This window comes from Theropithecus gelada, chromosome X, assembly GCF_003255815.1.
Source record: "Theropithecus gelada isolate Dixy chromosome X, Tgel_1.0, whole genome shotgun sequence".
In the NCBI taxonomy this organism is placed as follows: Eukaryota; Metazoa; Chordata; class Mammalia; order Primates; family Cercopithecidae; genus Theropithecus; species Theropithecus gelada.
The window spans coordinates 10109966-10124307 of NC_037689.1; the positions used below are offsets into that span (position 1 = coordinate 10109966).

Genomic DNA, 14342 nt, shown 5'->3' on the forward strand with positions numbered 1-14342 from the left:
GAGAATTGCTTGAACCAGGACCCAGGAGGCAGAGGTTGCAGTGAGCCGAGATCGCGCCACTGTACTCCAGCCTGGGTGACAGAGCAATACTCTGTCTCAAAAAAAAAAAAAAAAAAAAAAAACGGGCTTGGTGGCTCACACTTGTAATCCCAGAACTTTGGGAGGCCGAGGCAGGCGGATCACCTGAGGTCAGGAGTTCGAGACCAGCCTGATCAACATAGAGAAACCCCATCTCTACTAAAACTACAAAATTAGCTGAGTATGGTGGCGGGCGCCTGTAATTCCAGCTACTCGGGAGGCTGAGGTGGGAGAATCGCTTGAGCCCGGGAAGCGGAGGTTGCGGTGAGCTGAGATCGTGCCATTGCACTCCAGCCTGGGCAACAAGAGTGAAACTCCATCTCAAAAAAAAAAAAAAAAAAAATTATTGGCCGGGCGTGGTGCTCACACCTGTAATCCCAGCACTTTGGGAGGCAGAGGTGGGCAGATCACCTGACATCAGGAGTTTGAGACCAGCCTGGCCAACATGGCGAAACTTCGTCTCTACTAAAAATACAAAAATTCGGCCAGGTGCGGTGGCTCACACCTGTAATCCCAGTACTTTGGGAGACCGAGGCGGGCAGATCACGAGGTCAGGAGATCGAGACCATCCTGGCTAACATGGTGAAATCCCGTCTCTACTAAAAATACAAAAAAAGTAACTGGACGTGGTGGCAGGAGCCTGTAGTCCCAGCTACTTGGGAGGCTGAGGCAGGAGAATGGCGAACCCGGGAGGCAGAGCTTGCAGGGAGCCGAGATTGCTCCACTGCACTCCAGCCTGGGTGACCGAGCGAGACTCCATCTCAAAAAAAAAAAAAAGAAAAAAAAAATTCGGCTCGGCGCAATGGCTCACACCTATAATCCCAGCACTTTGGGAGGCTGAGACGGGCGGATCACCTGGGGTCCAGAGTTCGAGACCAGCCTGGCCAATATGGTGAAACCTCGTCCCTAGTAAAAATACAAAAAAATTAGCTGGGCATGGTGGCGCACGCCTGTAATCCCAGCTACTCGAGAGGCTGAGGCAGGAGAATTGCTTGAACCTGGGAGGCAGAGGTTGTAGTGAGCCGAGATCGTGCCACTGCACTCCAGCCTGGGCGACGGAGCGAGACTCCGTCTCAAAAAAAAAAAAAAAATTAGCCGGGTGTGGTGGGGCCTGTAATTCTAGCTACCTGGGAGGCTGGGAGGATGAGGTAGGAGAATCGATTGAACCTGGGAGGCAGAGGCTGCAGTGAGCTGAGATGGTGCCACTGCACTCCAGCCTGGGTGACAGAGCAAGACTCCATCTCAAAAAAGAGAAAAAAAATTATTTTGTAGAGACAGGGTCTCACTGTGTTGCCCAGACTGGCTCAAACTTCTGGCCTCAAGCTGTCTTCCCACCTCGGCCTCCCAAAGTGCTGGGATTACAGACGTGAGCCACTGTGCTTGGCCTATCTCTGCTTTTCTTTCTTTCTAGTTTCTCTCTAGTAAAGTACATGAAATGTACTAATCTTAAGTGTACACTCAGTGAATCCTGTCTTCCTCTCTCTCTGCCTCTGTCTCTCTCTTTTCTCTCTCTCTCTTTCTCTCCCCGCCACCATAGCCACTACCCAGATCAAAGTATAAAGCACTTTTAGTACCCCAGAAGGTCCCCTTTATCCCTTCAAAGTCAGTCTCCCCCAGAAGTAACCATTATTCTGATCTCTAGCAACGTAAGATTCATTTTGCTTGTTCTTTAACTTTATATAAATGGAATCAGCTGCTCTTTGTCTCTGACTTCTTTCTGGTAGCACTATGTAAGTTTATCCACGTGGAACACAGGTGTGTTCTCTTATTGTTGTGTGGTATTCCATTGTATGAACATGCCACATTTACCCATTCTCTTCATTGCTTTTCTGTTTGAAATTTCCTCTCTCTTCCTGGTTCTCTTCCCACCTCCCTCCCTGTTTCCCTGGAACTAGGAGGCTCATACCCTGTCCCTGGCCCCTGGGGTCCCTTTCACTCTACTTCTTATCACCACTACTTTCTCCAGATCCAAACAGCAAAGACCCAAGAACTGAATATGCTCCGGGAACAGACCACTGGGCTGGCAGCTGAGTTGCAGCAGCGGCAGGCTGAGTACGAGGACCTTATGGGACAGAAAGATGACCTCAACTCCCAGCTCCAGGTAACACCTTTGGCTCTGGCCTGTCTCTTCCTAGTTCCCTAGTAATGGCCCAGGAAAGTCACCAATAAGGTAGAGTGGGAAGACTGGAGTCAGGAGGACTTAGGTTCCAGTCTGGCTCCCTAACTTATTAGCACCTTTGTGTTCTGGGACAAGTCATTTCACTTCTCTGAAACTAGCCTCTTCAGTTAGTTAGGATATCCATTCTTTTTCATTTTATTTTTATTTTTTATTTTATTTTATTTTATTTATTTATTTTTTGAGATGGAGTCTCACTTTGTCGCCCAGGCTGGAGTGCAGTGGCGTGATCTCGGCTCACTGCAAGCTCTGCCTCCCGGGTTCTCGCCATTCTCCTGCCTCTGCCTCCAGAGTAGCTGGGACTACAGGCGCCCGCCACCACGCCTGACTAATTTTTGGTATTTTTAGTAGAGACAGGGTTTCACCGTGTTAGCCAGGATGGTCTCGATCTCCTGACCTCGTGATCCGCCCACCTCGGCCTCCCAAAGTTCTGGGATTACAGGTGTGAGCCACCGCGCTCAGCCTCTTTTTTTTTTTTTTTTTTTTTGAGATGGAGTCTCGCTCTGTCGCCCAGGCTGGAGTGCAGTGGCGCCATCTCAGCTCACTGCAGCCTCCGCCTCCTGGGTTCAAGTGATTCTCCTGCCTTAGCCTCCCAAGTAGCTGGGATTACAGGCGCCTGGCACCACACCCAGCTAATTTTGTATTTTTAGTAGAGACGGGGTTTCACCATGTTGGTCAGGCTGGTCTCAAACTCCTGACCTCAGGAGATCCACCCGACTCAGCCTCCCAAAGGATATCCATTCTGATTCCATAATAGAAACCAGAATAACAGTAGATTAAATAAGATACAAATTTAGTTTTCTCTCATTAAAAGTCCAGGTATGTTGTTCAGGGATGGAATGATGGCTTTCCAGTCATCAGTGACCCAGGTTCTTTCTCCATTGCTGTTCCTCCATCTTCAACACAAGACTTTTATCTTGGCATCCAAGACAGGTGCTGAAGCTCCCTGACCATCATGTTTGTATTCTATCTGGAAAGGAGGAGGAAAGGGGGCAGGGAAGAGTGTGCCTCTTTCCTTTAAGAGCATAACCTAAATTACACTCACCACTTCCGCATACACAAATAAATCACATGGCCATACCTAACAGTGAGGGAGGAGGGGAAACATCTGCTAGACAGCTGTATGCCTGATTATAAATTTTATTGCTAGGGAAGTAAGGGAGAATGAATACTGGGGAGCAACTAGCAGTCTCTGCTATATTTCCTATCCAGAAATTGAGATCACAATACCAACTTTACCACGGAGAAGGGAGATGGTCTACCAGATGGTCCTGGGTGACTAGCACCTACTGGATGCTCTTTATCAAACTCTTTCCCCTTGGTGTCTGCATTAGGAGTCATTACGGGCCAATAGTCGGCTGCTGGAACAACTTCAAGAGATAGGGCAGGAGAAGGAGCAGTTGACCCAGGAACTACAGGAAGCTCGGAAGGTAGGGGAACATGAGGGTTGAGGGGAGAGGATGAGGGGTAGGAATTGGCTCAGTCCATGGGGATGGGAAGAGGTGATATAGCCAAATATGTGGGGATAGGAGGGAAAGGAAAATTGATTGGTTTGTGGTTGACCAGTTTCTTGGCCAAATCCATCAGAGTGGGAGGGGAAAGAAAGAAAGTGACCAGTTCTATAAGGATGGGTGAGTGCCTTAGCCAGTTCAATGAGGATAGGAGTAGAGTTTGGCTAGTTCTTTGGGCATGGGAAGAGGGTGGGAGGCCTTTTTTCAATGTTGTGGAATGAAGTTAACTGCCATCGTCCTGGTCCCCAGAGTGCTGAGAAGCGGAAGGCCATGCTGGATGAGCTAGCAATGGAGACGCTGCAAGAGAAGTCCCAGCACAAGGAAGAGCTGGGAGCAGTTCGTCTACGGCATGAGAAGGAGGTGCTGGGGGTGCGTGCCCGCTATGAGCGTGAGCTCCGAGAGCTGCATGAAGACAAGAAGCGTCAGGAGGAGGAGCTCCGTGGGCAGATCCGGGAGGAGAAGGTGGGTGGGTAGATGACGATGCCCTTCTTCCTCTAAAACCTGGGGACCACAGTGTTGCTGATAGGCCAATGGGTAGCGTGCATCAGGTGCCCACTCCTCTGCCTGCCTGGCCCATGACAGTCTGCCCCATCCCAGGCCCGGACACGGGAGCTGGAGACTCTCCAGCAGACAGTGGAAGAACTTCAAGCTCAGGTACACTCCATGGATGGAGCCAAGGGCTGGTTTGAACGGCGCTTGAAAGAAGCCGAGGTGAGTTGGGGATGCCTGGTGAGGAACAAGAGGTTGATTGGGGCCCTCATGTCAAACCAGAGAAACAGGAGTGGTCAGACCCTGGAACTTCCCGAGATTTTCTGGACTTAGGGATATCCCTACAGTCCCCTGGCTCAATAGCAGCTCTCTGGAGTGGATCAGGGGATGGCCATCAGATAGGACAGACTGTCACGTGTTAAGGCTGCCCTGCCTTTATGCAAATTTGGAAAGGCACCTCTTTCTCCTGAAACTGTACTTCTGTCAGGAAATTAATGCAATACACTGATGTTATTTGAATAAGAACCTGCTGGGTGTGGTGGCTCATGCCTGTAATCCCAGCATTTTGGGAGGCTGAGGTGGGCGGATCACTTGAGGTCAGGAGTTTAAGACCAGCCTGGCCAACATGGTGAAACCCTGTCTCTACTAAAAATACAAAAATTAGCTGGGCATGGTGGCCGGCGCCTGTAATTCCAGCTACTCAGGAGGCTGAGGCAGGAGAATCACTTGAACCCAGGAGGCAGAGGTTGCAGTGAGCTGAGATTGTGCCACTGCACTCCAGCCTGTCTCAAATAAAGAAACTTTGTTGCCATTTTCTGGAAATCTCATGATACATTGAAAGGCATTGTCATGTAGCAGTGAAGAGCACAGGCTGGAGCCAGTTGTTTGTCTAGGTTTGAATCCTGGCTGGGCTGTTTCCTAGCTGTGTGACCTTGGGCAGGTTATCTGACCTCTCTGTGGCCTGTTTTCATCAATGGTAGAAAGGGGATAACAATAATATCTACCGTCTAGGTATTACGGGAGGATTACAGAAAATGAGTTAATATATGTAAAACCCTTAGAACATTCTTGGCACATAGTAAGTGCTGTGTTATGTTTTGTTAAATAAAATAAAATGTAAATGCAAATCTAGGTCAACCATGTGAATGGTGCAGCTTTAGATGTGACACTTATGTATACTGCCTAAGGGCATGTGGGGTTCCCTGCAGGAGGGTCATTTCTGCATACCTCTGGGCCCCCATTGCAGTCCCTCATACCCCTAACGGGGCATGATATCTTCTGGGGGGCTGTGGCCAGACCTGGGACTTGTCTTGTAGGAATCCCTGCAGCAGCAGCAGCAGGAACAAGAGGAAGCCCTCAAGCAGTGTCGGGAGCAGCATGCTGCCGAGCTGAAGGTGCCTCTCGCATGATGGTGTTCCTCTCTCCAGACAGTGACGGGCCCTCCTGGGAGGACAGAGGCTTCCCAAGCCAATGCCTAAGCTGCTTTCTGCTTTGCAGGACAAGGAGGAGGAGCTACAGGATGTGCGGGATCAGCTCGAGCAGGCCCAGGAGGAGCGGGACTGCCACCTGAAGACCATTAGCAGCCTGAAGCAGGTCAGTGGTCCTTGCACAGCCCCCAGACACACCCCTGATCCTCAGCGTGCAGGAGGGGCAGGGAGGGAGCATGCTTCAGGCAGCCCTTCTGGCACCTACCAGCCATGCCTGCTTTCTCCCACAGGAAGTGAAGGACACAGCAGATGGGCAGAGGATCCTGGAGAAGAAGGGCAGTGCTGCGGTAAGACAGAGGGGTGCCCAAGCACGGCTCCCTCCTACCTGCAGCCTCCCTCCTATGGGCCCACTGGGCCTTAGTCCTCATCTTACCCCTGTCCCCCACAGCTCAAGGACCTCAAGCGGCAGCTGCATTTGGAGCGGAAACGGGCAGATAAGCTGCAGGAGCGGCTGCAGGACATCCTCACTAATAGCAAGAGCCGCTCAGGTGAGGGACCAGGACAGGCAGAGGAGGCTGAGGCATGGGGTAGGCAGGGCCTGGGCCCGCAGGCTGCAGGTCAGTCCTGCATCTTCCTCAGCTGTGCTTTCCTGCTTCTGTCGCTCTGGAACTCCATCTGTCTTTTACCTCTTCTCTGTCTCTCTTCTGATTCTTTCTCTGCATTTTCTCTTATTTCTATCTTTCTGTCTCGTTTTTGCCCTGTCTCTTCTCAGTTTCTGTCTCTGCCTCTGTCTCAGTTTGTTCTCCCTCTTTCCTCTATATTTGCCTTTATCTCCTTGCTTTCTTTCTCTAGTTTTCTCTCTCTTTTTTTTTTTTTTGAGACAGAGTTTCGCTCTTGTTGCCCAGGCTGGAGTGCAATGGTATGATCTCCGCTCACTGCAACCTCTGCCTCCCGGGTTCAAGCAATTCTCCTGCCTCGGCCTCCTGAGTAACTGGGATTACTGGCATGCACCACCACGCCCGGCTAATTTTGTATTTTTAGTAGAGGCAGGGTTTCTCCATGTTGGTCAGGCTGGTCCCAAACTCCCAACCTCAGGTGATCTGCCTGCCTCAGCCTCCCAAAGTGTTGGGATTACAGGCATGAGCCACTGCGCCCAGCGCCCCCTTACTTTTCTCTGTCCCTTTATCTCTTCCCACCACTTTATCTCTGCCTCCTCTTCCTCTCTCTTCTGTTTGTCTGTTTATATCTCTGTCTCCTCACTGTATGTCCTATGTTACACACTCCCACACCTCACTTGGTGTTTCTAAATCTATTGTATACAATCTCTCATTCTATAAATCTCCACACTCAAGTACAGGATCCCTGATAGAAAACTCCCTGAGTCCCTGCCCTCCAGAAGCCCCCAGTTGAGCTAGGGAGACAGACTTATACACAGTCAGCAACCCTGTGGTGTTTTCATTATACAACTAATCCAATCTGTTATTTCTGCCACTTCAAGCAGAAGACACACACACACACGCACAACTTTCGTTGCTTCAGCCTTTTTTTAGACGGGGATGGCCTATAAATACATTTAAGTAAGTAAAATGCAGTGATGGCTCTGTTGTATCTCCTAGATCACAGACTCAGAGAAAACTTGGTCCCTTGTTCCCCTACTCGGGATACCTATGGATCCCCACTCAGTCACCCCACCCTTGCCAGAGATCCTTGAGGGCTTTAAGTGACGTGGCAAAACAGATGTATCTCTCACCAAATCAATTTCTCTCTGAGGCACTCAGTCTCCCGAAGTAACCTTTCTTTATAAAGGAGGAGTTTTGTTTCTGTTTTATCACAGACGAATGTAAGAATCTTGGGAAAGGTGTAATCCCAGCACTTTGGGAGGCCAAGGTGGGTGGATCACCTGAGGTCAGGAGTTTAAGACCAGCCTGGCCAACATGGTGAAACCCCGTCTCAACTAAAAATACAAAAAAATTAGCTGGGCCTGGTGGTGGGCGCCTGTAATCCCAGCTGCTTCGGGAGGCTGAGTCAGGAGAATTGCCTGAACCCAGGAGGCAGGGGTTGCAGTGAGCCAAGATTGCGGCATTGCACTCCAGCCTGGGCGACAAGAGTGAAACTCTGTCTAAAAAAAAAGAAAAGAATCTTGGGAAAAGTTACAATTGTATACCATACATTCAATACATTCACCTTGTCCATTAGATTAAACTGAGATTTAGGTGTGTGGTTACGAGAGCCTGCTTGCATGTTTTTTCCTCTCTGTCTCTGCTCTGGCTCACTTCTTTCTCCAGGGTCTCTGTTAGTTTCTGTCATCTGCTCTGGCTTTCCATCTCTGGCATTTTCTCTCTGCAAGCAGATGTGCCCTGTGTCCTCCTAGCTGTCTTCCTTTCTCTGAACCCTGTGTCCAAGTGTGTCTGCCATTAGAGGCCCATGTATACCCACATCGTTGGGTTTCTCCAACCTCTTCCATTTTCTCCCTCTCTTTTTGTATGTGTTTCTCCAGAAAGGCAGCTCTTTCTTTTCTTTTCTTTTCTTTTTTTTTTGAAACGGAGTCTCACTCTGTCACCCAGGCTGGAGTGCAATGGTGCGATCTCGGCTCATTGCAACCTCCGCCTGCCAGGTTCAAGCGATTCTCCTGCCTCAGCCTCCTGAGTCGCCGGAATTACAGGCATGCACCACCACACCTCGCTAATTTTTGTGTTTTTAGTAGAGACAGGGTTTCTCCATGTTGGCCAGGCTGTTCTCGAACTCCTGACATCAAGTGATCCACCCGCCTCGGCCTCCCAAAGTGCTGAGATTACAGGTGTGAGCCAGTGCGCCCGGCCTCAGCTCTTTTTTCTGTCTCTGTCTCTCCCTGTCCTCCTGTCTGCTTCTGCCTTTCCCCATGCCTCGGTGTCTCTCTTTCCATCTCTGTTAAATCTGTTTCTGCCTCTTCCTGCTGGTTGCTGCTCTGGGACTCAGGGGTATTGGGGCTCAAGTTTCTCTTCCCTCCACCACCCAGGCCTTGAGGAGCTGGTTCTCTCAGAGATGAACTCACCAAGCCGGACCCAGACAGGGGACAGCAGTAGCATCTCCTCCTTCAGCTACCGGGAGATCTTGCGGGAAAAGGAGAGCTCGGCTGTTCCAGCCAGGGTAAGGGGAAAGGAAGAACCTACAGCTCCAGCTTCTCTCAACCCAAAAATCTGAGAACTCCTCCCCTTTTCTCCTCACTTAAATCCATCTCCTACTTTGGGCGCAGCACACATATTTTCTTGCCAACTTCTCCCCAAGCCCACCAACTTGGATTCGGATTGCTACATGTGGGACAGGCCATTCTCTCTCTGTCTGACTTTCTGTTCCATCATCTGTGGGCTAATTCCCCCTTCTCTGGTGCCATAAAGTATGTGGCTCATAGTAGGTGCACCATCCAAGGAGAAGGTCCCTTTTTCCAACTTGTAACCATCATGAATTATTATTGCCAGCTATCATGTCAGCCTCTTTACCAGTCACTTTCCTTTGGAAATAACTTTTTTATGTTCCACAAATAGTATGTGCGCATTGTAGTACATTTTTTAAAAACCACAAATGAGCAAAGATTTTTTAAAACCTTAAATGTCTGGCCGGGTATGGTGGCTCATCCTTATAATCCTAGCACTTTGGGAGGCCAAGGTGGGTGGATCACATGAGCTCAGGAGTTTAAGACCAGCCTGGGAAACACAGTGAAACTCCGACTCTATTTAGAAAAAACAAAAACCAAGAAACCTTAAATGTCAAAAAAAATAATATTTTCACCATCCAGAAGTCACTATTATAAATTTTTAGTTCAGGGCTGGGCGTGGTGGCTCATGCCTGTAACCCCAGCACTTTGGGAGGCTGAGGTGGGCAGATCACTTGAGGTCAGGAGTTTGAGAACAGCCTGGCCAACATAGCAAAACCTTGTCTCCACTAAAATACAAAAATTAGCTGGGCGTGGTGGTGCGTGCCTGTAATTCCAGCTACTCGGGAGGCTGAGGCAGGAGAATCGCTTGATCCCGGGAGGCAGAGGTTGCAGTGAGCCAAGATCTTGCCATTGCACTCCAGCCTGGGCAACAAGAGCGAAACTCTGTCTCAAAAAAAAAAAAAAAAAAAATTTAATGTCATCTAATACTTTGACCTTAACCAGATTTCTCTAGTTGGCCCCAGAATGTCCTTTCTTGCTGGTTTTATGAAAACTAGCATTCAGATTCAGAGCACATGTTACATCTGGTTGTTTTATGACCCTTAAATCTCTTTAGTGTGGTCCCTTTTTTCCTGAGACCAACTTGTTGAAGAGGCCAGCCCAGTCACCCCACAGGAAGTATGCTACCTTTTGGGTTTTTCTGCTGGCTTCCTGGTGGTATGATCTAACATGTCCCTCTCTCTTCCAGTTTTCCTGTCAGCTGGAAGTTAGATCGCATTTGCTTTGGGATCTTCCTTTAATCCTCTCCACAAAGCTCTGATGTGGTTACTCTCTACCCCCGTTTAGGCAGAGGGGAAAACAGAGTCTGAGGGTACCAAGATGGGCCTACAGTCCCATCTTCAGGGCCCACGTTCTCTCATCCACCTCTGGCCTGGTTCTCCTCCCCAGTCCCTGACACCTGTCTGCGGTCAGTGGTGCTGAGCCTGGGTCTGGCCTCTCCCCTTCTCTTTCCTGCAGTCCTTATCCAGCAGCCCTCAGGCCCAGCCCCCTCGGCCAGCAGAGCTGTCAGATGAGGAAGTGGCTGAGCTCTTTCAGCGGCTGGCAGAGACACAGCAGGAGAAATGGATGCTGGAGGAGAAGGTGCTGCCTGCCTGCCTGCCCATCCCCACTTGAAGTGCCCTTGGGGGTGTGGGGTCTGTCCAGGGCCCGCCTCATGTGTGAACATGTACAGTAGAGGGGTCTCAGGTGGGCTGGGCCATCTTGCAGGTGAAGCACCTGGAGGTGAGCAGTGCTTCCATGGCAGAGGACCTCTGCCGGAAGAGCGCCATCATTGAGACCTACGTCATGGACAGCCGGATCGGTCAGTGCCCCCTTTTCCCTGGCCCTCAGCCCTGGTCCAGCCTTCACCTGGCCCTCCCTCTCCATTATGTGCTGCGGCTTCTCTCCTCTTGGAACTCAGCGAAGCTACTGACAAGACCATGGCCTGTGGAGGGGAGAATAGGAAAGCACTGTCTCTTGATCTCGCCTCCTCCCTCTTCTTCCTTTCTCTGTCATCTCTCCACTCTCCATTCTCCAGTGTGTCTGTCCGCTTTCTCCTTTCTTCTCCCTGTGCCTCATCTTCCTCTCCTCTCTCCCTTCTCTCTTCTCCCTGTTTCTCTTTTTCACCCCACTCCTTCATCTTGTCTCGCTGTCTATACTGTTCTATCTCCATACATTTTCCTTCTCTGTATCTTCATTGCTTTTGCTCCTTTCTTTCAAACCTTCTCCTTCACAGATTTTTCTTTATTAATCAGAATCATACTGACCAACATGTGCTGAGGACTTTCTGTGTGCTCTGTGCTTCACACGCAGTCATGTGCATCTTTCCAGTTCCACAAGTTAGTTATCCTCATTTCTCGGGGCCGCAGAGCTAGTGAGTGACAGAGCTAGGTTTCATATGTCAAAGCCTCTGTCCTCCATGACATGGCTTTTCCTGCTCCCTTCTTCCCTGGTATTCGTCTCCCTCTTTTCTCCTCTGGCTCTGCCTGGCTCTCCTCTGGCTCTGCCGAGGGGGTTGTTCTCAGCCTGGGCCCTTGCAGATGTGTCTGTGGCAGCAGGCCACACAGACCGCAGCGGGCTGGGCAGCGTCCTGAGAGACCTAGTGAAGCCAGGCGACGAGAACCTTCGGGAGATGAACAAGAAGCTGCAGAACATGCTGGAGGAGCAGCTCACCAAGAATATGCACTTGCACAAGGCGAGTGTGGCCTGCCAGCCTACCCATCTGTTCACCCAGCCACCTGCCTACCCAGCCACAGCCCCTGGGTTATCTGCCAGTCCTCTTGCCCACCCACCCAGCCTGTCTTCCCAGCTATCCTCCTACCCACTCATCAACTACCCCATCATGCTCTCATCTTCCACTGTCTCATCAAGTTATTATCCATTCATTCCTTCCATGTATCCGCTCATCCATTTATCTACACATCCACCCAACCATTTGCCCATCTGTCCATCTGCCCAATCTACTACTTACTCATCTCATTGTCTACCCCATGTCCTGCCACCCATTTCTTGACATATCATTCTCTTATCTACTCATCAATTGCCCCTTGTGTTACCTTTCACCCACCCGGTGACCTGCCTGCCCACCTGTTGATCTCCATCTGTCCTCTGGACAATTCATTTGTCCACCAATTTGTCTACCACAGATCCCCCATGCCCATGAGTCCACACACACATCTTTTTGTCCAACCTGCCACCCAAAGACTTTCCCCATCTCTGAGAGTCAGAAAGGAGTCAGACCCAGCTCCTGCCTTTGAGAAGCAAGCTCACACTTAGTAGAAGGGCAGGTGGCCAGAGTGGTGATGTATCCTGCAGCAGCACCATGCCGCAGGAGGCGTCCCACTCCCATATCTGTAGCTCCCCACCCATCCTCATGACTTTTCTGAGCCCAGCCCACTGCTGGGGGTGCTGTGAGTACCTTCCCATCCCAGGCCAGACACAGCTGAGCATTGATTAATGAAAGGGTGTGAAGGAAATCACAGATGATACTCTGCATTTGGCAAGGGAGCAGCCTGTCCCCTTTTCCGGCCCCTGATGGTTCATTTGTTTCTTAGGACATGGAAGTTCTGTCCCAGGAAATTGTGCGGCTCAGCAAGGAGTGCGTGGGGCCTCCTGACCCAGACCTAGAGCCAGGAGAAACCAGCTAAAGACCTGCAGGCTGCACCCACCTCCTCCCCCTCCTACCCCCTAGGATGCCATTCCCTTGGGCTGTGGTGGGGAAATGAGGGCTGAAGCCAAAATCAAATAGCTTGGGAGACTGGACATTAAAGGGACTAGAGGCCTGATGGTTAGTGTTAATGATCCTGTCTTAGGGCAGAGGCCACCAGGGAGTGGGGATCCTGAAGGAAGGGGCAGGGATTTCTCCTTCTTCTTGGTCCTGGCTCCCAAGGGCTTCTGTCTTCATCTCTGCATGAGCTCTCCTTCCCAGAGACCAACTCTTTTTTATTTTATTTTATTTTATTTTTTAATTTATGTCTGGAGCCTGGCTACTCTGCATTTGGGATTGGGGATGTTGGGTGGGTGTGTGGTCCATGTTCAGCGTTCTAGCAACACGTGTGTGTGTGTGTGTAAAGGCTGTGCAGCCAAAATACCATCTGGCCAGACGGGCCCACCCACTGACTGTCTCGTCTCATTCTTTTCAACCAAGAGGGACGTGCTGGGGGCGGGGAGGTTCACACCATTGGAATAGGGAGGGAGATCTCTGGCTGCAACGTTACTCTCTTTTCCTCACCCTCATCCAGCCTGTCTCCATTTACTGCTGACCAGCCCCTCAAACTGAGTAGAGCTGAAATACCTGCAGATATGTACATGGGTAGACATGTATGGGATTGTGGGTATAGATAAGTAGATAGACGGGGGGATGGGTAAGTGGTTGGATGGACAGATGGATGAATAAGTGGACAGTTGCATGGACTGATGATGGATAGGTTGGCAAATAAATGGATGGATGGATAGGTGGTTGGATGAATAAATGGATAGATAGATTGGTGGGTGGATAAATAGAGGATGGATAGTAGAGATGTAAATGGACACATGGATAATAGGTCTATGGACAAATGGATGGGTGGAGGAATTAGGTAGATAGGTGGATGGATGGGTTTATGGACAGGTCGGGAGTAAATGGACCAATGGTTAGGGGAATGGATGGATGGGTAGATGAGCTCATGAATGGGAAGGGTAAAGAGTGGGAGAAGAAATGATGAGTGGAGCTATGTATGGACAGCAAAGGGCAGAGGATGTCACCCTGCGTGTATTCCAGGTGGGAAGAGATGGGTGGAGGATGGATGCATACAGATAGATTGGCAAATAGGCAGATGGGGTGAACTTACACATGGATGAATGAGTGGGTGGGTAGATTAACAACTAAGTGGACAGATGGGTGGGTGGAGGGATGGATAGAGTAATTGGTTGTGTGGGTGGGAGAATGGATGGATGGGTAGGTGGAGGAATGGATGTAGAAATGGACAAATCAGGAGTGTGCCAAGTGGGCAAATGGAAGATTACATGGGTGGGTAATCGGATGAAAGGCTAGGCCTGGCCCTGCGTTACAGTGCCCCTGTCATCACACTCCTTTAATTAAGATTAAGCATCCCTGGTGTGTGCTGTGTCCAGTGCTATCACCTTTCACATCATGTAATGCTCCAAATGATGCTATCAACTTGGGATAAGTCTCTCCATCTGACAAATGAGGAAACAATGCAAGTCACTTGCTCAAGGATGCAGCAAGTCAGTGGCAAAGGTGGGGTCTGAACCCACCCATAGCCAGCCAGAGGCATTCCATAATCAGTGCTCCTGCCATCCAGAAGCAGAGCCCTCTAGCGGAGGAGGTGTGATTTGAGGCCACTGGATGTGGACAGATAAGAGAGACTGCCCCCTCAGAGTGGGGCCTGCCTGAGAGACGACTTGGTAGAGGGATGGGACCTGGATTGTCCCCCTCTACATTCCCTTTATCCTCATTTCATATCTAAAAACAGGAAGTCGTGTGCTCCAGT

General features: G+C 50.1%; 1 protein-coding gene across 1 annotated transcript in view; it reads left to right on the top strand.

Moving 5' to 3' along the window:
- Positions 1 to 12966, top strand: part of GRIPAP1 (GRIP1 associated protein 1) — a 28735-nt gene extending 15769 nt beyond the window's left edge. The window contains exons 14-26 of the mRNA XM_025372093.1: positions 2045 to 2179; positions 3589 to 3684; positions 4015 to 4227; positions 4363 to 4476; positions 5571 to 5648; positions 5752 to 5847; positions 5972 to 6028; positions 6130 to 6229; positions 8677 to 8807; positions 10330 to 10452; positions 10579 to 10672; positions 11391 to 11545; positions 12405 to 12966. Coding sequence (XP_025227878.1) covers positions 2045 to 2179; positions 3589 to 3684; positions 4015 to 4227; positions 4363 to 4476; positions 5571 to 5648; positions 5752 to 5847; positions 5972 to 6028; positions 6130 to 6229; positions 8677 to 8807; positions 10330 to 10452; positions 10579 to 10672; positions 11391 to 11545; positions 12405 to 12497 — 1485 coding nt within the window. The 3' untranslated portion in view covers positions 12498 to 12966. The remainder of the gene's footprint in view (positions 1 to 2044; positions 2180 to 3588; positions 3685 to 4014; positions 4228 to 4362; positions 4477 to 5570; positions 5649 to 5751; positions 5848 to 5971; positions 6029 to 6129; positions 6230 to 8676; positions 8808 to 10329; positions 10453 to 10578; positions 10673 to 11390; positions 11546 to 12404) is intronic.
- The last annotated feature ends 1376 nt before the right edge of the window (positions 12967 to 14342 follow it).